The sequence below is a fragment of the Phalangium opilio genome, unplaced genomic scaffold (genome assembly GCF_054372755.1).
Source record: "Phalangium opilio isolate 3A_F unplaced genomic scaffold, DU_Popi_V2 ptg000002l_1, whole genome shotgun sequence".
NCBI lineage: Eukaryota > Metazoa > Arthropoda > Arachnida > Opiliones > Phalangiidae > Phalangium > Phalangium opilio.
In genome coordinates this window covers 3,794,207-3,816,514 of record NW_028324144.1, presented here as the reverse complement: position 1 = coordinate 3,816,514, position 22,308 = coordinate 3,794,207, and the positions used below count along the sequence as shown (strand labels likewise).

Here is a 22,308-nt window from a genome sequence, read left to right as displayed (position 1 = left end):
GTGGTCCCAGCCTTTGTTCTCCATAGCAATTAATAAACTGGTCCCGAGGACCAGTAACCCCCACTTCTTGAATTAAAAAACTAGTCCAGGCAATTAATAAACTGGTTTTGGACCAGATGAAGTGTGCTATTTCCCAGACTGATTATGAGCCAGGGTGGGAAATAAGGATTTTTTTTAAACTGGACATTGGACCAGTTGGAATAAAATACTGCTCCATAACCAGGGCAAGTCGTCTGCTAAGCTCAAAAAAAGTGGATAGTTAATATCTTTAAGTTAAAGTCTGGACCAGGCTAGGAAATAAGACAGGTTTACAGGTCAAAAACCAGTTTATTAATAGCTTGGACCACTTTTTTTATTCAAAACGTGAGGGTCACTGGTCCCAATGACTAGTTTATTAATTCCTACTTTTATTAAAAATTGATATGGGGACCTCTTTAATTATTTTCATTTTAACATAAATTTCGACTCCATGAGTCCAGTTGTGTATACAACCCTAAGCCGAGAGAGATTTTTTTAGAAGAGAGAACAACCACAAGTCCTGGGACCAGTAGAAAAATAAATAGGGGAAGGGTCACTGGTCCCGGGACCAGTTTCATATTTAAGACATCAGGGGTCACTGGTCCGGAGGACTAGTTCAGAAATAAACCTTATTTCCAAGCCTGGTCTGGACTGTGGCTACTACTTTATAGTTCAAAACGCCAAGTACAAAATATTCACGAATCAAGAAAACTTTTGAAAAATCCTTGAATATTTTTAGTGACCCGTGGACCACTGACCGACCTCCGATTTCACTTTTAAACTGGACCACGCAATTTTTAAACTCCTCATTTACCGGCGTGTGCCACCGCCTTATTTCCCACACTGATTATGACGTCACGCAATTCAAAAACGCGGGAAACTTTGAAGTTACAGTTACAACGCGTTTACTCACGTGTTTTGAGTCTTCTTTCATCAAACATTAGATTAATTTTTCCATTTTGATAGATTTCATAACGTTGCTATTTATTATTAAGTTGATAACAAACACAGTAACAATTTAGAAGATGCAAAGAGGAAGAAGTGAAAAATAAATAAAAACTATATCGGAGGCAAAAAATTCAAAAAAAAAAAAATGTTTTAAATATTGAAAAGAAGGAAAAAAAAAGCTTCTATCACAACTATTAATTCACAGTTATTTATAACACTTTTTCGGCATCAAAAACCGATTCTTTTTTTCGTTGCAAACGGTACAAAACAACAAAATGTCACACAATACAACACAACCAAATGAATCTGATTCACATATTGTACGCGATTTATGTTTAGTGTTAATTTAAAACTTCTTCCCCATTTTAACACACGTTTTAAATCGACCTACTGAACTCTCGGTGCCATTTAAAGAGTAATTTAAAAGCGCCATCTTCCCGATTAATCAGGCAAATTAATCGCGAAATTAGTGACCAACTCAAATTTCTTACTCATTTTTAACACTTTCGATTAACACGCTTTAAATGCACCCATTTATAATCCATTCCCCAGCAACTCTCGGGCCCTTTAAGGGTAATTTAAAAGCGCCATCTAGGTATCACTTTTCTCCCGATTAATCGATTAAAATCGTGAAAATTTATCGCGATACCCTCGACTGATTCCAATTTCTTTCTTATTCTAACTCCTCAGACTTCCATTTTAAATTCATCCAATTATGGCTTAACAGCATACGAAACTCTTATAGGCCATTTAAAGATTAATTTCAAAGCGCCATCTATCCCTTTTCCCCAGATTAATCGATTAAAATCGTGTTATAGGCGACTGATTCCAATTTCTTCCTTACTTTAACACTTATTACTAGCAGACTTAAGTTGTAAATTCACCCAATTATGGTTCAACGCCCGACAAACTCCTAAAGATTAATTTGAAAGCGCCATCTATCCTTTTTCCCCCGATTAATCGATTAAAATCGTGATATCAGCGACTGATTCCAATTTCTTCCTTACTTTAACACTTATTACTAGCAGACTTACGTTTTAAATTCACCCAATTATGGTTTCAACGCCCAACGAAACTCCTAAAGATTAATTTGAAAGCGCCATCTATCCTTTTTCCCCCCGATTAATCGATTAAAATCGTGTTAGAAACGACTGATTCCAATTTCTTTCCTTACTTTAACACTTATTATTAGCATGCAGACTTACGTTTTAAATTCACCCAATTATGGTTCAACGCCCGACAAACTCCTAAAGATTAATTTGAAAGCGCCATCTATCCCCTTTCCCCCATTTAATCGATTAAAATCGTGATATCGGCGACTGATTCCAATTTCTTCCTTACTTTAACACTTATTATTAGCAGACTTAGGTTTTAAATTCTCCCAATTATGGTTTCAAGCCCACCAAACTCCTAAAGATTAATTTGAAAGCGCCATCTATCAACTTTTTCCTCCGATTAATCGATTAAAATCGGGAAAATTACTTGGAAATCTCGATAATATCAGTTAGTGCTCATTACTACGTTCTTTCTTACCTATTTAGAAGATTGCTAAGAAAATTTAGAGATAGTTCTGTAAAATAGACTAGGATTACAATCATTAATTAGAATATATGATTAACAAGTAATTAATATTAATTTTTTTTGTTGAATATTTTCTTTTGGCAGACTAGACTTTTTGAATCTTTGGGAGAGATTGAGTTTGTTTGTTTAAAATATTACAATTACAACTTTGACATTGGGATCAATGTCGCGTCGTTAGAAATTGTTGTAATTTGTTCAATAACACCCAAAAACATAGCAATTTCATGTAAAATATTTCCAAGTTCCATTTTGATTGGAACTACAATATTCTTTTCATTTCTGTTTAAGTGAAAATAAGTTGCTCATTAATTAATATTAATCCGATTAAATATTAATTAATTAATCCGATTAAATATTAATATTAATCCCGATTAAATATTAATATTAATCCCGATTAAATATTAATATTAATCCCGATTAAATATTAATATTAATCCCGATTAAATATTAATATTTAATCGGGATTAATATTAATATTAATCCCGATTAAATACTGATATTAATCCGATTAAATACCAATATTAATCCGATTAAATATTAATATTCAATAAATAATAAATAAATATAATTTAAGAAAATGTACCTTTTCTCCTTTCTGGCGGCACCGAGGGCAACCATACTCAGGATTCCATTATTTAGAGTATCAAGGGCTAGTATTCTATAATCTCTGATTTTTCTCGTCTTCATATCCTCCTGAATAACACACTGACATCTTCGTACCAAAGAATTTACCGGTACTTCGCTAATTTCTTCGGAATGAATAAGAACATATTGCCACAAAAACTAATAATAATAATAATTGAGCATTAAAATTATTATTAATTAATTTACTATTGAGTATTGATATTGCTTAAAAGAAAAGTTCACGTTACATAACATTATATCTTAATTTAAAAGAACGGCTACTTTTTCTAAATATAAAAGGAATTCAATATTAAAATTAAAACAAATGACAATCTTATTACAAATGATAATTAGTACATTTAATTAGTCTTAAAAATAATCAAGGACTACTGCGCTATCCGCCATTGATTTAGTGGCGTCTGCTAGCCAGAACCTTACCTTACCCCTAAAAGGATTGGTTGAATTCCGCTGGGCTGAGAGAGGGTAAGGGTAAGGCGGGTTCGGGATAGCAGACGCCACTAAACCAATGGGGGATGACATATGCAGTAGCCCTTGATTATTTTTAAGACTAATTAAATGTACTAATTATCATATTGTAATAAGATTGTCATTTATTTTATATATAATTAGAAAAAGCAGCCGTTCTTTTCAATTAAGGTATAACGTTATGTTACCTCAACCAAGAAGTGACATCTAGTTTACTAGGGAGAAGGTATAAATTCGCCCCACATTTATAATCTAGCTTTATCTCCAGTCCAAACGTATAGTAGGTCCGGACTGTTAATCCCCGCCGCCTCTAAATTACAACCAGCCAGCATCTCATTGGTTCTTGAAAACTCACGTCAGCGCGACGCGAATGACGATAATTACAGTCATATTTTTCGACTGAGGAGAGGCTGCGAAATAGCCCGGCGCCTCCTTTTAAGTCCCCCCTTGTATTTTGAAAGGGGGACTGGGGTGGACTATGGCGCGTGAATACTTAGGCATCTTATACCTACTTCCTAATAAACTAGATATCACTTCTTGCCTAAACATTTCCTTTAAGGGACTGTTTTAAAAAAAAGCAAATCTTACATGATAGGCAATTAAAAACGGTGACAATAAATGTGCGAGAAAACTAAGTTTATCATTGGATTGACGAGCCATTGATACTTTCCCTTCTTTATGAATAATGAGCGAATCATTCCTTAATACTTTAAGGGCAAAGTTGAAGTCCTTAAACCAAACCCGAAGTTAAATTAATTAAATTAAACCCACCTAATTAATTAAAAAGAAAAAAACAAGCAAAAGTTCTAAAAGTAACGTTAATTACTTCTTTAGTATTTGTGCTCTCGAAAACGAATTCTTTCTGTAAAATGTCTCTAAGTATTTTAAATTTGGCAAAAAGATCATCTAGAAATATTTAATTACGTTAATTAGGTGACTAATTTCATTGTTTAATCAATCAGGGTTCATACAACTTTTGGAAAACAAATTTCCCTGAGATTTCCAGGTTTTTCCCCGGATATGGAGTATCATATGGAGCAATGTTAACGAAGGAGGGGGGGGGGGATTAAATTGGACTATAACATACTCAAAGGGCATCCCTGTATCTCTAGTAGAACCATAGTTACGAGCCTCCAAAGTATAGTGCAATGTTAATCCTATGGAGGGGGTATGTTTATGAACATTTTGCTTAATTACTCGGCCCCTGTTTGACGTAGCCGTAAGTTTTTAGTACTCTTGGATGGGGGATAAATTGGACTATAACATATTCAAAGGACATCCCCGTACCTCTAGTAGAACCAGAGTTACGAGCCTCCAAAGTTGGGTGTAATGTTAATCCTATGGAGGGTATGTTTGTTTACATTTTGCGTAATTACTCGGCCCCTGTTTGACGTAGCCGTAAGTTTTTAGTATGGTTGGATGGGGGACAAATTGGACTATAACATACTCAAAGGACATCCCCCTATCTCTAGTAGAACCAGAGTTACGAGCCTCCAAAGTTGGGTGTAATGCTATTCCTATGGAGGGGGGTATGTTTATGAACATTTTGCTTAATTACTCGGCCCCTGTTTGACGCAAATTTCCCTGATTTCCCTGAGGTTTTTGTCAACTATTTATTTCACTGATTTTTCCCTGTTTCCCAGGTTTGTATGAACCCTGTCAATGTTTTGGTTTTTAAACCTTCTGTAAATTCGGTGGCGCCACTCGACACGATAGAAAGCGCAACGATGGCAAAAGGAGCCAATAGTTGAAGAGCCTGATTGCCATAATGATAGGTGTACATATGAGGAACGGCTAAATCAACAGTTTCCAAACTAAGAGCTAAACTCTTATCGAGAATGGGACCATTTTGAAGTGTTTTAGGATTAGGCAAAAGGGCCACTAAACCATCGGGAAGAAGTTGAACGATATTGGAATGAAGCTCTATCGTTTCGCAAAGCCAAGAGCTATTAGAAGTTTCTGTAATCAATCACCAATACCACAACATTTTAATCAACTACTTCTTGAAATAAAAATAAGAAAGTTGATATGAATAAATGACCAATTCTGATATTGTTGATTTACTGATACTAATTAATAACAATTATTCTTTTTTAAATATGGGAGAGTGTAATTAGCAAACGTATTGTAACCCCGCCTTCTTTTTTAGTAAACGTAATTGTAACCCCACCTCCATTTTTTTAGTAAACGTATTGTAACCCCGCCTTTTTTAGTAAACGTATTGTAACCCCGCCTTCTTTCAGTAAACGTATTGTAACCCCGCCTTCTTTCAGTAAACGTGTTGTAAGCCCGCCTTCTTTTTTTAGTAAACGTATTATAACCCCGCCTTTTTTAGTAAACGTATTGTAACCCCGCCTTTTTTAGTAAACGTATTGTAACCCCGCCTTCTTTCAGTAAACGTGTTGTAACCCCGCCTTCTTTTTTTAGTAAACGTATTATAACCCCGCCTTTTTTAGTAAACGTATTGTAACCCCGCCTTTTTTAGTAAACGTATTGTAACCCCGCCTTCTTTTAGTAAACGTATTGTAACCCCGCCTTCTTTTAGTAAACGTATTGTAACCCCGCCTTCTTTCAGTAAACGTATTGTAACCCCGCTTCCATCTTTCTTTTTTTTGAAAACGTAACCGCGCCTCCATCTTTTTTAGAAAACGTAACCCCGCCTTCTTTCAGTAAACGTATTGTAACCGCGCCCCCTTTTTTTTAGTAAACGTATTGTAACCGCGCCCCCTTTTATTAGTAAACGTATTGTAACCACGCCCCCTTTTTTTAGTAAACGTATTGTAACCGCGCCCCCTTTTATTAGTAAACGTATTGTAACCACGCCCCCTTTCATAAGTAAACGTATTGTAACCACGCCCCCTTTCATAAGTAAACGTATTGTAACCGCGCCCCCTTTTATTAGTAAACGTATTGTAACCACGCCCCCTTTTTTAAGTAAAGCTATTGTAACCGCGCCCCCTTTTATTAGTAAACCGTACCGAGAGTGTATAAACCATTAATCTCACCATTTATGACAACAAAGGCTCCAGTTTTCTCAGCTAGTTCTTTAAGCCATAAAACTCTTTCAGTCAAATATTCGTACGGAACTCCTTGACCCCCGGAAGAATGTTCATGAGCCAAAACAAGCGCCATAAAGGGAAACGGAGAGAGATAGAGACTTTTTTGTTGCAATTTGACCACTCTATTAGCCAATTGACCGCAAACTTCAACCTCATTCGGACGAAGAACGGCTTTAAATCGGGGCTCAAGATTATGTATGCTGCGGTCAATTTTTTGCGCGCAAAAATCCCTCAGAGAAATCGGGTTTCCCATCGTCATAAAAATATTCCCAAAGTTTTCGCCAAAGATTTTTCTGGCTTTAAAAAGACCCTAATTAAGAAAAGAATCCTTAACTAGTTAATTAATTAAAATTAGAGAGAAAAACCAAGATGGAAGCCGAGAAAAGGCTCGTACCGTCGTGGACTCTTTTGGTTTTGGCACCCCTAAGAGTTCATACGCGTATAAACTCTCCTCTAATGTTCTATCGTAACTGATACTGATGGGAACAATTGTTATGTCGCTGACTTGCGCAGTAGCGTAAAGTTCTAAGGCCGCTAATAAGAGCCCTGCAATGATTTTTCGTCTAAGCCTTGGTGTTTTATTTAAAGCAAAGGCTTAATTAACTTATTTAAGCCCTCCAATAATTCTTCATCTAAGCCTTGGTGTTTTTATTAAAGCAAAGGCTTAACTTAATTAACTTATTTAAGCCCTGCAATGATTCTTCATCTAAGCCTTGGTGTTTTTATTAAAGCAAAGACTTAACTTAATTAACTTATTTAAGCCCTGCAATAATTCTTCATTTAAGCCTTGGTGTTTTTTATTAAAGCAAAGGCTTAATTAACTTATTTAAGCCCAGCAATAATTCTTCATCTAAGCCTTGGTGTTTCATTTAAAGCAAAGGCTTAATTAACTTATTTAAGCCCTGCAATAATTCTTCATCTAAGCTTTGGTGTTTCATTTAAAGCAAAGGCTTAATTAACTTATTTAAGCCCTGCAATAATTCTTCATCTAAGCCTTGGTGTTTTTATTAAAGCAAAGGCTTAACTAACTTATTTAAGCCCTGCAATAATTCTTCATCTAAGCCTTGGTGTTTTTATTAAAGCAAAGGCTTAATTAACTTATTTAAGCGCTGCAATAATTCTTCATCTAAGCCTTGGTGTTTTTATTAAAGCAAAGGCTTAATTAACTTATTTAAGCCCTGCAATAATTCTTCATCTAAGCCTTGGTGTTTTTATTAAAGCAAAGGCTTAACTTAATTAAGTTATTTCCTTATACCAACTTACCAAGTCTTGGATTTAAAGATTTTGCAGATCTACTTCTCGTTCCTTCGACAAAAAACTCCATTGGGGCATCTCCGGCTTTTAAAATATTTTGTACGTATTCCGTAAAGATGGCCCAGTAGAGTTTGTCTTCTCCAAATGCCCTACGAATAAAGAAAGCTCCGCAGTTACGAAGCAAACGTCTGACGACTTTCAAACCCAAGAAATCTGAACGAACAGAAAACTAATTAAATTTGTTTTTCTTAAGGTTTTTCTTAATTATAATGGTTAATTATAATTAATTACCGAGTCCCGCAGCTATAACAGGGAGTGGTATGTGAAAATGAAAACACATGAAGGACATTAAGAGAAAATCGGCGTAACTTCGATGAGTTGGCATGAAAAGCATTGGATGTTGGGTACAAGAGCTTCTAATCTGAAGATTGAACAATATTACAGTTTAATGTTATGCACCTTATTCCCAATGCGTGAACCAAGGCTTATCACGCGATTTTAATTGATAAATATGGATCAATATGAAGTGTTGTCTGCTTCAGTCAATATAACGAGATTTGTCAGTTAAAATCGCTTGACAAGCCTTGGCAAATGCATCGGGAATAAATAAGGTGAATTTTGCCAAGGCTTACCACCCGATTTTAACTGACAAATATTGATCAGTATGAAGAGTTGTCTGCTTCAGTCAATAAAACGAGATTTGTCAGTTAAAAATCGCTTGATAAGCCTTGTCAAATGCATCGGGAATAAATAAGGTGAATTTGCCAAGGCTTATCAAGCGATTTTAACTGACAAATATGGATCAGTATGATGCGCTGTCTTCTTCAGTCAAAATAACGAGATTAGTCATTTAAAATAGCTTGATAAGCCTTGGCAAATGCATCGGGAATAAGGCGAATTTGCCAAGGTATATCACGCGATTTTTACTGACAAATATTGATCAGTATGAAGCGTTGTCTGCTTCAATATAAAACGAGATTTGTCAGTTAAAAATCACTCGATAAGCCTTGCCAAATGCATCGGGAATAAGGTGGATGTTTTATATCTATTCATACCTTCTCAATTCCACTGCTACTAACGTAGACATGGGTATATATTTGCTTCAAACATTTGGCTAAAAAATAACCAACAAATCTAATAGAAGATAGATTTTGATTGTGGCCCATTTCAGTCAAAATTTCCTTGGCTCGATCCGTGACAATTTTAAGAGCTACACCATCTTCGGCACAAACTTCCTGAATGGCTAGCTGCACTCGAGAGCTGTTTAGCACGGAATCCTTTAATTGTTGCGGAGATCTTGGCTTGTAAAACTTGTACTTTGGTGAATCCCATTCAGCAGTAATCCATTGTAAATCTCCGTGCTTCCTACGATCATGGAGCATGTCTACGAACCTCTCTCCGTTGATTATAGTCGTCATTTTTCAGTATATCCGTATTGTACTGCCTAGACACAATAAAAGAGAACGTTGCAATACCGCTATGCACTTAATTTGACTGTAGATGTTTTATTAAAACTTCAAAAACTAAATGAAAACAGCGGGGGTAGGGTAGCTGCCGGAGTATGCTATGATCATGAGCAAGACTTGCCACACCTTTTGTGTAAACCGTACTGCGTTTCAATCTATTTTCCTAACAATACTAATGCCACGCGTTTATTCTATCTCATAATTACGGGTTCTATTGTCATTCAGCATGAGTAAAGTTAATTACAATCTAGAAGAAGGTTAAAATCACAACATCTAACTCTACGGCGCTGTTCTAAACGTGCGCGTACTCGCGTAGTTTGACAATCACCAACCGGCTTCTTTATCGTAAGACCTCGCTACGGTCTCCGATTGGCTGAAATACGATCACGCGAGTCACACGCGCGTTTTGATTGGATGGTTTAATATATTGGTTACATAAACACGCGATCCCGACGTGTCGGCTGCTAGAAATCGGACGTTCTGTCAATTTAAATTGACAGAAAAACACGTGGTTTGCGTTATTACATTAACAAATATGGAAAAATTTACTTTGGAAGCGATTAAAAGCTTTCTAATTAATGTAAGCCTATTTTTTCTTATCTTAAATAAGGTTGAACTTCAAGTAAATTATTATTATTTTAGCTGGAAAATGAGGGAATAATATCAAATTTAAATTTAACTTACAATTTAACACTTCTTCCCAAAGAAGGAGAAAATAGAGAAACTAAATTTAATGCCGCTTTTCAAACACTATCTACTAGTTTACTGACTGTTAAGGTAGTGAAAAATAAAAGAAAAAAAACATTAGATACTATTGTCAATGTCAAATTTAATCACTATGTCCTTTGTTTCAACATTAAAAATAGGAGGAAAATCAAATAATCTTAAAGTCAAATTTAAATATAATTCCAACTCCTGATCCTAAGCTCGTCCAAATTTGCGTTTCAAGGAAAGAAGTGCGTTATTTTTCTGTTATTATAGAGTACTGTCAGTTGTGACGTCAGATCCAAGGTCAAACGTCATGAGTCTGCCTTTAGCAATGGGCGGCCATGACAGTTACCGTTTTTTTTTTCTTTATGGGAAAACAGCATGGGTGACGTCACACCGGCGCTTCTGACAGCACTCTAATCGATAATACGTCGCATAAAACGTATTTTTTTGCTTTTAAAGATAAATCGTCGTATTGACGCATTCGTTAAACGTAAAAGGAAAGAAGTTGATGACACGAACGTTCAAGAATTTTGTGGAAGGACAACTATTGATGAAAACCATCCAGATTATGGTAATTAAACTTAATTAAATTAAATTAAATTAATAATTACCCTTAATAAAAAACGAAGAAATAAACGTAAAATTCTTAACAGAAAATGTAAACACCTGCGCTAGAGTAGATGCGATATTTTTCCCTCGTTACAGCGAGAAAAGCCACGTTAAACGTAAAAAAACTGAAAATACGTTATTAATTTTACATCTAATTTAAATAATAAATAATAAATAATAAAAAACAATAATTAATTAACCCTTTACTCAAAAGTTTCGCGAGTTGAAAATAAATGGGGACCACAAACGAAACCGAAAACTAATTTGCATAATGAGCCGCTGCCATCAGCTAATTCATTTTCAAAGCAGCTGATAAATAACGCGATAGAAGAAAGATTACGAAATATGGAATCTCACTTAAAATTAAAATCAGGTAACCCCCCAAAACTAATCCCTAACCTTTGACCTTCTAACAAACAAAAAAAAAAGCGTTTATAATTGCATTGCATTGCGCATAATTATTTTCAAAACAGGAACAACAACGCAAAATCTTTACGGTAGATTAAAAATACTGGAAGATAAAATACTTTATCTCGAAGGAATATCGCCAGATTATTTTGGAACATCTTTGGTAATTAAATATTAATTATTAATTACACTAATATTTAATTACGTTGTTGTTTGACTGACAAGTTAAACGAAAAAAAAAAAAAAAATTGATTTCTACGTAGAATAAAATTGTTTCGCAGAAGCAAAAGCCGCGTCTAGAATTTGAAAATAAGTTTAAAGTAATTAATGTTAAATTGTTTTTAAACATTTTTAAACATTTTTAAAGAAGACGAGTGAGTGTTTCAAGGGCAACTTGTAATTATACTTTCAGGATTGGTCTGTTAAAGACATCGACAATCGTCTAGAACAACTTTCGCAAATCATTAAAGAAAAATCCAAGAAACCTTGAAATTAATTTCTATTTCATTTCATAATAAAAGTTGAATTTATTAAAAGTTGTTTTTCGTTTTTACTTTTATCGAGAATCTTTTATCTTAATTATAAAATAAAATAAAGTTTTGAAAAAATATTTCCGAGTCATTATTAAAGAGAAGATGAAATGTATTTTACTGTAGAGACGTGGTACTGAGAAGGGAGGAGCTACGGGGACGTAACGTCAATAGTGTGTTACGACGAACTTTGTAGTGACGTCACATGCTCTTATCTCTTACCTTATTTTCAGGCGACCATATTGGCAGTCGCGAGACGTCGTCAGCTTGGGCAATACAAATTCGGGGCCCAATATTGACGTCACAGTTTCCTCCCCCCCAGCTTCCCGGTAGCACTGGTGGTACTGAGAGGGGAGGAGCTACGGGGACGTGACGTCAATATGGTCACGCGCCAAAACCGAGGTAAGAGATAGGAGCGTATCTCTATGGATAGGAGGGTGTGACGTCACAAGAAAGTTTGTGGTAGCAGACTATAGAGTGGGAATGAAGAGGGGGGGGAGAAGCTACAGGGACGTGACGTCAATATGATCGCAAACGAGGTAAGAGATAGGAGGGTGTGACGTCACAAGAAAGTTGGTGGTAGCAGACTATAGAGTGGTACTGAGGGGGGAGGGGAGAAGCTACGGGGACGTGACGTCAATATTGGTAGTCTAAATTGTATGTCCTCAGCTCAGCCACGTGGCTCAGCTGACGATTTCCAATATGTTCGTCAAAACCGAGGTAAGACCGGAAGGGATAGGAAGGTGTGACGTCACAAGAAAGTCCGTGGTAGCAGACTATAAACTAGGCGTTAGGCTTAACGGTTTTCGATAAGTTGGTTTCCAATAGGTAGCTTACAGTAATGGGAGGAGCTAAGATTTCTAGCATAATTTAAACGGACATACTGGGGGTTGAATGCACAAGGAAACCAGAAACCCAACAGGAAGGTGTGACGCGATTTGAGTCTCTATTTCATGCACCACTTTGAAATTTTGAATGCCCTCTGGGCTCGCCAATATGGCATGTAGTTAGTTCTCCCAAAATACAGCAAAGTCGCTAGCTTCCCGTGGGACCGGGCCGTGGTGCAGTTGGAACTTGGCAGTTCGGACATTGCTGCACCCCTTGTCGCCATTCTGGTTTTTTTTTTTGTAGTGTAGAAGATATTTCAGGCCCTTATCAGACTCCGATATTGGGATCTTTTCTAGCATGATTGGAAGTTAGAGTGCAGAGGTTGCAAAACTTAGTACTGCCAAGCACATGTTGAAACAATTTCATACTTCCCCCCCGGGGGCCCTGGCAATCGACATTGAGATCCTTACAAAAACTTCAAATATAATCTAACACAAGTGACCATCACCCACAATATCAGGAAGAGTTTCCAAAAATTTACTTTCACTAATCCAAAGATCGCTATTTTATAAATTATTTCGCTAATCTGACATCTTCAAGCTGTTTAGCGATGCATAACGCAACGTACGTCAAAACATTACCCTGCGGAAAAACTTTTACAAAAAAATAAACCGCTATCTGGGGAAAGAAAAAAAGCAAAAACGGAAAAGTAGTACCTCCCACTCCGTCGTAACCCCTGACTTATTCAACCAACCGGTTTTTGTTTGGGGTTTTTTTTTCAAATTCGAGATTTCGCGTAACGGCTTTCACCGGCCTCCATTCCATTTACACTCCCATACTTGCATTTTAAACTTAAAAAGTTTTTTCTCTCGAAACTCAGGCAACACTTGACGAAAGATTAGGGCTATATCAGTTGTTTTTATGAAGTAGGGGAGGGTTATATATCATAGATATGTTGTCGAAGTGGTAGAAGTCAAACAGACAACGGCAAACGGTCTCTGATCTAACTAAACAACTTCGTCTCAGTGACTGAAAAGTTGTAGGTGGATTAGAGAAAGTTTGATCAACAGACATCCGTAGTTTTCGGAGGTTATAATTAATTAAAAGTTATGATAATTTAATTTAAGTGTTTTTTATGATTTTATGACTAATTATTTCGTAGTATTTTATACGAAAAATATATATATATATATATTTAAATTAATTATGGGTTTAAAACCAGGAGTTGGTGTTGTTAAACTATTTTTATACGCGATTTCCATCATTTTGATGATCGGTTTTGTGCCGAATGTATTGGATATCGATCCCAAAAGTTACAAGTAAGTTTTCATTATTATTTTTTTTTTTTTTTTTCAAGTTTAAAAAGTTTTAAAATATCCTCGAGGGTTGCCATCGGCTGCTAGCTATATGACACCATGGAGCAATATTTAAGGAGAGTTAACCACAATGTAATGCACTTTTAAAGAAAAATTTGTCATAACTCCACTTAAATTACTCCATGCAAATTTTAGTCAGCAAAACTTCGCTAAAGTTTTTACATAGAAATTCATAAAACCCCCACCTGTTGTCTGCTATGAAGTTAAACTGAAATAATGAAGCCAAAACACTCAAAAATATTTTTTATCAAGATATACCTAATTGAGAGTACTTGAGTAGCGTTGCCAAGCCAACGCTTAAAAGTTCAAAGTTTAATATGAAGGTTATCCAGAAAGGATATTTTTGGATAACTTTTCTTGACGCCATTTTAAAAATGGCGGCGGGAATATTAATACCAAAAACAATAAAGTCAGCTAATCTATTGATTGGCCAATATCAAAACGTGCCTTCATAGATGTAGATCAAGATTAGGCAATAAAATTAAACCTCAATTTGTTTTTAATTTCTTAACTTAAGTTCAAGGGAGGTTATACTAGCAAATTAAAACCGCGTTACGATTACGAAATGCAATAGAATTAAGTTTCGCTTAAAGCATTAAATTAATTAGTAAATTTCAACAAATCCGATGTCACAATAAAAAAATTGTCAAAACAGTATTTTGAATGGAAAACTTTCTCGAGTATGAAAATTGCGTTCTACTTATTCAAAAAACTCATTAAAAACGGAAACTATGTACAAGCATGGCTTATAGAGAGAGGTTCAACGAACCGCCAAAGGGGATAAAGATTTTGAAAAAGTCGTACTACGAAAAATGAGACAACCCCCGTCTACGTAGAAAATTATAGTTAATAAACGACTTAACTGTCGGAAGTACGGAACGGTAGAGGCACCTACAAATCTAGATAGAAGTAGGTCTGAAGCGAGGGGTCACTTACTAAACGTAATCAGCGTAAATTCTGCATACCTGTACACAAGATATTACGCTTAATCCATAGTACAATAGTTTATAAGTGATATGTTCCATTCATAAGTATGACAATACCTATACTTCGTAATGCTAGAGACTTATATACGGCTCGAGCTAGTTCAAGAACTACGCGAGAATAGAACTATGTCAGTTGTGACGTCAGCATGCCTAAGTAAAACGTCACGGGCTTAGTTTTGGCAGTAGGCGGCCATGTTTGGTACCGCTTTGGTTCTATGGGAAAATAGCATGGGTGACGTCATACTAAGGCTTCTGACATAGCTCTATTGACTAGACTCGGTTTTACAGTCCATCTTCCTATTTAGTCTGTATTAAGCTTTTGACAGAGCCTCACCAGGCGTCTTCGCTGTACCTCGAATCTATGACATACCTCCCTCACTTCATGACAAGCTCCGGTTTGTAACCAGTGACAAACTTATGGAACATATTTTATGAACTGTCGATAGTAGGTGACAGGTGTATACATAGTTTTCAGACTAGGTTGAATGATAAAATTTACACCAGGAGGTTTGGCTACTTGGTAAGTTGGTACTGCACTTTGTCCGACAAGTAGCCTGGCCTCCTGGTGTATACGGTACCAATCCTCCTAGTCAGAAAACGATTAGTAGCGAAGCTGAGAGTGATTAGCCCCTCGATCAGAAGCAGCTAAACCGGAGTACACATGATTTTAGAATTTAGGCAAAGAAAAAAAATTGATTACTACCTCAGTGACATACGTACCTATTTATTAGTATAATAAATAGGTAAATGTTTGTAGACTGGGCGCAACTTATCAAGCAAGCTTACCTTAGTATTGATGTTTTTTATCTGTCATCAGAATCGAGCTGGTAAAGAGTTTCACTGGTCCTTACGAAGCCAACAATCGTCTGGATGCCGCGGTACGTCTATTCGAGAATGATTTGGAAGGACCAGAGTCCTTGGCTCTCTACAAAGGTATGCCTTCACTAAACAAAAGAGAGAAAAAAGAACGCGTATTTAAAGAAATTCGTGTTTAAAATTCGACACTTCAAATCGCACTTAACAAAATTGACTTGAGTTAATAAATAGGAATTGAAATAATTCTCTCATAGTAAATTACATTCTAAAAGGGAAACCATCACAGAATAAGAATAAAATACTCTATACTGGCAGGAATACATACAGCTAATTGGAATCATTGTGCCCCATCATTATTTCTATGCGGGCTTTGTGGGCGGGGCTTGAGAACTTACTATCTTTATCTCCAGTCCAAACGTATAGTAGGTCCGGAGTTAATCCCCGCCGCCTCTAAATTACAACCAGCATCATCTCATTGGTTCTTGAAAACTCACGTCAGCGCGACGCGAATGAAGAAAATTTCAGTCATATTTTCCGGCTCAGGAGAAGCGAAATAGCCCGGCCTTCTTTTACGTCCCCCCTTGTATTTTGAAAGGGGGACTGGGACTATAGCGCGCGAATAATTAGGCATCTTAAACCTTCTCCCTAGTAAACTAGATATCACTTCTTGGTCTAGCTCTTCCCACAAATTCCGTCTAGATACGTTGAGTGAAAATGGCTTCTACACAATAATTCCTATTAGCTGATATGATACTGGACTTTAAGATAACTTTCAAAGGATAACCGAACGTATTCATGTAACATTAAGATCCAGGAAAGGTTTTTAAACAGTAATCAAGGGTTATTATATACATTTGCGACAAGGTTAATCGCATTGAAAGCTTCAAATTTATGGCGTTTAGAAAATTCAGATAAGGAAAAATTTGTACAAAAAGTTAATTGTGGGTTTTTTCTTTTGAGCAAATCTGTGAACGTAGATATTTAAATTTTTATAGAGATATTTGATTGTTATTGAAATGATTTTATTGAATAGAAGGGATACCGGAAAATATAATTTACTGCAAATTAATTCAAAGTGAATAAGCATCAGTAACCTTTTCTATTTAACAAATATTTTACTGTATACAGAGTATTACCAAGAAGTGATATCTAGTTTATTAGGGAGAAGGTATAAAATTCCTGAATATTCGCCCGCCAATCTTTCGATTAAATTTAAGAAAATATAGTAGCCAGTCGTATTTATCCATTAAAATAATAAAAATGTGATAAATCGAGCCAACGTCTCAATTTGTTTCGATAAACGATGTTTTTAACTTTATTATCTCTATTTCAAAAGGCAGTATCTATACTGGTTTGCATACTGGTGAGATAGTCCGTATCAACGGAGAAAAGGTCACCAAAGTGGCGCAGATTGGAAAAACTAATGGTAGATAAAAAGATACTTCATAAGCAAATTTCTAGACCAATCCATTCCGAGGGGCCAGTCACTCAGCCTAAAAGGTGCACACACTGAACTTGTACTATAGTAAAGTTCCCCGTGGGTGACTTGACCCCGTAACCCCTTCTGTCACCTAGTCCCAAGTAAACCCTCATTTCCTTCCCTGATTAATCACGTGACGCAACCCGACTAATCACATCCTTGCCGGGGACCCTTATAGGGACCCAATTGGAATTGAAACCCTCAAAAACAACCTGTACTAAGTGATTACACGTGATCTTTAAAAACAGTTCCAAAATGATTAAAAGTAAATCTTATTCTGTGTACATAGAATCTGAGTGATTAGCCCCTCGATCAATTCAGAGAAAATAGTACTGGAATAGAAGATTGTTACGCTTTAAAAGCATTCTTCCTCTATTTTTGGGTATGACGTCTCAAAAGTTGGGGGTAAAATAGAGTGTGGTGTTTGAATACATGGTTAGGTATTTGGAAAACAAAGACGTAAATGAAGAAATGGCTTTGACAAAATTTGGTGCAGGACTGGTAACTTTGAAGTCCCATATATAGTCTTTGGGATCCACATACCTGATATTCCATCTATATCAAGCAGACGATTGAAAAGGGTCTATACTAATTTAAATATCAGCCAATCAGAGACAACCCGAAACCCTGTAATATTCGGCCATACAAAGTTAGGATTTTCTATTCCAATATTATTTTCCATGATCTATTGAACTTTTATTTTATAGAAGACATATCTTATCGGCAGACATATTTTGTTTATTAATATTCTCGCGTTTATATAATTTGTTTAGCGGCGGGAAGCTGGGAACCCGAAATATCAGGTCGACCTCTTGGTATGAGGGTCACCAAAGATGGTATTTTGTACACAGTTGATGCCTACTATGGCTTATACACCATAGACTTACAAACCGGTACGTTTACTCATTTCCTGGTTGGCCATGGAGTAATATTAAAGGGGTCCTAACTACAACGCAAAGTACTTTAAGGGAAGCCCCATTCAAACTCCAATAATATTACTCCATGCAACATGGAAATATAAAATAAAAACAAGATGGCCCAAGGGCTGGGCCTTAATAGTAGCCACATCGTTATCTATTTAATTATCACATATTCCCGGGAAAGACCTGAAAAAATTTTAATTAAAATAAATCTCTAACCGACCTCAGTTACCCCTATTGGTGGGTTGAGGAACAATAGAGTTCCTTTTAAGCTAAAATCTGATGATAACGAAAGCGACAACCCCGGCCACTACTACTACTACGGCTCGGGTCAAACTAAGAGCCTCATCGTATACTACGATGTGGCTAAAAACAGCATTATTTAAAAACTAAGATTAAAAGAAAAATAACCTTATTTCAAGAATTCTTTCTCGACAGGGGCTAAAAAGGCGTTGATAACCATGACCGAAAAGATAGATGGTCTACCCATGACGTTTCCAGACGATTTAGCTGTAGACGAAAATGGAGTTGTTTATTTATCAGATGCAAGTACTAAATGGCCTTTGAACGAGATTGTTTATCAGGTCATGGAACACTGCGATCGTGGAAGGTAAGCTGTGCAGTATCAGAGGCAAATTTAAATAATGGGAAGTGAGCTAGGCGCTGGGGAGGTTAATAAAAAAGGGCCTTAAAGGGAGGGTGAAATGGAAAATCAAGTGACTTTTTTTATGGATTCTTCTACAAATTATAAGACCAATCTGCATAGCGAAACATCCGCCTGGGAGGTAGTCTGGGAAATAAGAATATTTTTTAAACTAGTCATTGGGACCAGTGACCCCCCCCCTCTAGTGTCCACAATAATAAACTGGTTCTTGGACTTTTTTCACCCTTCGTTTTCTTATAAATTTGCAATTAATAAACTGATCCCAAGGACCAGTAACCCCCACTTCTTGAATTTAAAAACTGGTATAATCAATTAATTAAATGGTCCGAGCAATTAATTAAATGGTCCGAGCAATTAATTAAATGGTCCGAGCAATTAATTAAATGGTCCGAGCAATTAATTAAATGGTCCGAGCAATTAATTAAATGGTCCGAGCAATTAATTAAATGGTCCGAGCAATTAATTAAATGGTCCGAGCAATTAATTAAATGGTCCGAGCAATTAATTAAATGGTCCGAGCAATTAATTAAATGGTCCGTGCAATTAATTAAATGGTCCGAGCAATTAATTAAATGGTCCGAGCAATTAATTAAATGGTCCGAGCAATTAAAAAAACTGGTCCGAGCAATTAATTAAATGGTCCGAGCAATTAAAAAAACTGGTCCAAGCAATTAATTAAATGGTCCGAGCAATTAAAAAAACTGGTCCGAGAAATTAAAAAAACTGGTCCGAGAAATTAAAAAAACTGGTCCGAGCAATTAAAAAACTGGTCCGAGCAATTAAAAAACTGGTCCGAGCAATTAATTAACTGGCCCAATTAATTAATTAACTGGCCCAATTAATTAATTAACTGGTCCAAGAAACCTCATTTTCTGTCATATCTATTTGCCTCACATAACAAAAACACCCCTCGACCTTACAAATTACAACACCCTGTCACCCTGTGGTCAAAAAAACGTTATAACGATTCCACTAACCTGTATTTTCAACGACAGAATAATTAAGTACGACCCGAAGACCGGTAAAGCGTCGGTAATTATGGATAAAATTCACTTTCCAAACGGAGTACAACTGACTCACGATGGAAAAGGTCTTCTAGTCTCCGAGCTACTGAAGCATCGTATTTTAAGGTGATTACAAGATAACCGATCTTTCCTTAAAATTAAGTTTGCAAATTGCAAAACAAAAAAGAAATTGTTTTGAATGTGAAATTTGGGTAGTTTCCAAACCACGAAAATAATATTAGATTAAAAAAACGCATTTATCAAATTTTAAATATTTTGAAGGGATAGTAGCACATCAAACCTGGCTCCCTATTTTAAAGGTTTTTTTTAAATTACCTTCAACGTTATTCATAAGTTTATTAGATGTTTCATAAGTTTGTCACTGGTTACAAACTGGAGCTTGTCATGAAGTGACGTAGGTAAAACGGCATAGATTCTCGTTAAAAAGACGCTGTCAAAGGCTTAAGAAGATGGACTGCAAAACCGAGTGTAGTCAATTCTCGCTTGTCGTTTTCGATAAGTCGTCAGCATAAGTGTCATACTTATGGAACATTTCTTATTAACTTATGGCACAAATTTATTACTACAGTGTATTACTATAGTGATAAATTTCTGCTTATGGTTATCCCAACCGAGTTAAACTTCTAAATCGGCAGCATCTCTCAATCTTGAGTTTTCCGACAGACCATAGTAATTTTGTTTGAAGCCATTTCTAACGTCTTTGTTTTACCCATACCCTATGTTTCGATTTAAAACCCCGACTTTTGAAAATGATCTATCAATATTTTAATCGTGTTAGGTTTTAAAGTGCTACTACCTCTTTAAATAATTTCAACCCCCCCCCCCAAAAAAAATTAAGAAACTTTAAAATTTACTGAGTTTAATCTCAATTCTACTTAAGTTTAATTTGAGTCGAAATTTCAAGTAAATGTACTTAACTTGAATTTTAGTCATTTCGATAAGATATGGCAGTACTTAATGAAGTGAATTAGAAAAATATACTTATAAAATATTTAAGTCATTAATTAATATTTTTTTGTTAAAATATTTCTGCCCCCCGCGCCTCTCCAGGTACAATTTGGAAGGCGATCAAAAAGGTAAAGTGGACGTTTTTGCCACCATGCCCGGAGAACCGGATAACATTCGACCCAGTAAAAGAGGAGGTTATTGGGTAGCCTTGGTTGTGGCCCGAAATGCATCAGCGCCAATTTTCTCAGATTATTTCTCAGAATACCCCAAAGTTCGTAAAATAGCCGCGAAAATCTCGTATGGATTGGGTTCCCTCTTGCGATACATCTCGAATTACGTCACCTACCCGCAATTCAAAACTTTTGCCTATAAGGTGAGCCTGATTTAAATTCAATTTAAGTTCAATCAGGGATAGATTTAATTTTAGAAGTAGGAATGGAGGAGTGTGATGGTCCGACTCATAGACCACCCAGTATAGAGCCCCTCCCTCCAACACGTAACGAAAAGATTAAACTATCTTATTGGCCGCTCGCTTAAACTACGTTTTGACGACGTTGTTGACGGAGACGGCGAAAAATACGTAATTCCTTCTTACCTCTGTCGCTATGACCCGTCCGCCTCTTCTTTCATACCCCCCCCCGTCCCGTAAGAGGGGTCCGGGACTTTGACGCGCGCCCAGATTACTCTGTTCTCCATTCCTACTTCTAAAATGAAATCTATCCCTGGTTCAATAAAAAAAGAAATATTTTTCCCATGCACTTCCTAGAAAAACCGATTTATGCTATGACCTCACTTGTCTCTATCTCTCAGGTTATTTAATTTATAATTAACCTTAATTCAAAAATGTTAACTTTTCAGTTCCAAAAATTATGGGACATGATGCCAATTATTTCATACAAGGGTGTGTGCATGGTGGTCGAATTGGACAGCAATGGTCAGGCCGTTCAAACATTGCAGTCCGAAGATACGCGATATTGCATAGTATCCGAAGTATTGGAGCACGATGATTACCTTTACATCGGATCCTTCATACATCCATATTTAACTAAAGTTAAACTATAAATAAAATCAAAAGAAGAATTAAACCCAAGCCAAAAACTAAATCAAAAAGAGATTACCTATAATTTTAAATATAAATCGAACCTTGAGAGCTTTTATAAAACCGGTATATTTTTTTTGATCAAAACGCACTAATTTTTGTAAGTAACTCGAATTGTTATACTCGCAAAATATTTTGTTAATAAATTTTTTTAAATATAATGTATATATAATTTTAAAAGTTTTAAAGAATATGCTACTAGCACCAAAGGTAAGGGACCCAGTGTACTTCTCCCGGCGGCCATTTTTGCTACGGTCATTCATTATCAGTCAGAAAGCCAAGGCTTAGACTTATATAGATGACACTTTTATCTATCGCATTCCTGACGAGTTCCCCTTTTGCTAATTGTTTTTCAGCCAATTAGTACCTTAAGGTTGTTTTTATACCATAAGAAACAATTATATAGGAATTAGTGATTTATTCTCTTAGTATTTAGAATATTTCTGGCATATACGCCCACTTTATGATTTTT

General features: G+C 36.0%; 3 protein-coding genes across 4 annotated transcripts; 2 read left to right on the top strand and 1 right to left on the bottom strand.

Annotated features, from left to right (window-relative positions):
• Nucleotides 1-1,161: 1,161 nt before the first annotated feature.
• On the bottom strand, nt 1,162-15,810 carry Gnpat (dihydroxyacetone phosphate acyltransferase). Of its 2 annotated transcripts, none has more exons than XM_089841821.1 (11): nt 15,671-15,810; nt 9,026-9,414; nt 8,262-8,391; nt 7,980-8,183; nt 7,111-7,262; nt 6,663-7,026; nt 5,338-5,616; nt 4,484-4,563; nt 4,246-4,386; nt 3,131-3,330; nt 1,162-2,826 (listed from the first exon to the last, which is right to left on the bottom strand). In XM_089841821.1, the coding sequence occupies exons 2-11, from the start codon at nt 9,386-9,388 to the stop codon at nt 2,688-2,690; spliced, it is 2,052 nt and encodes a 683-aa protein (XP_089697947.1). In that variant the 5' UTR covers nt 9,389-9,414; nt 15,671-15,810; the 3' UTR covers nt 1,162-2,687. The 2 variants fall into 2 exon arrangements, with proteins under 2 accessions (XP_089697947.1, XP_089697953.1); XM_089841827.1 differs by lacking the exon at nt 15,671-15,810 and adding an exon at nt 9,563-9,878.
• Nucleotides 9,884-11,700, top strand: LOC149718350 (MAP3K12-binding inhibitory protein 1-like). The gene is made up of 9 exons (XM_089842151.1): nt 9,884-10,016; nt 10,079-10,213; nt 10,303-10,392; nt 10,607-10,718; nt 10,801-10,872; nt 10,971-11,129; nt 11,230-11,327; nt 11,428-11,484; nt 11,577-11,700. Exons 1-9 carry the CDS (start codon nt 9,972-9,974, stop codon nt 11,652-11,654), a joined length of 846 nt encoding a protein of 281 aa, XP_089698277.1. The 5' UTR covers nt 9,884-9,971; the 3' UTR covers nt 11,655-11,700.
• On the top strand, nt 13,348-21,997 carry LOC149718348 (adipocyte plasma membrane-associated protein-like). The gene is made up of 8 exons (XM_089842144.1): nt 13,348-13,841; nt 15,702-15,817; nt 17,037-17,126; nt 17,954-18,073; nt 18,539-18,710; nt 19,760-19,894; nt 20,840-21,110; nt 21,596-21,997. Exons 1-8 carry the CDS (start codon nt 13,666-13,668, stop codon nt 21,797-21,799), a joined length of 1,284 nt encoding a protein of 427 aa, XP_089698270.1. The 5' UTR covers nt 13,348-13,665; the 3' UTR covers nt 21,800-21,997.
• Nucleotides 21,998-22,308: the final 311 nt, after the last annotated feature.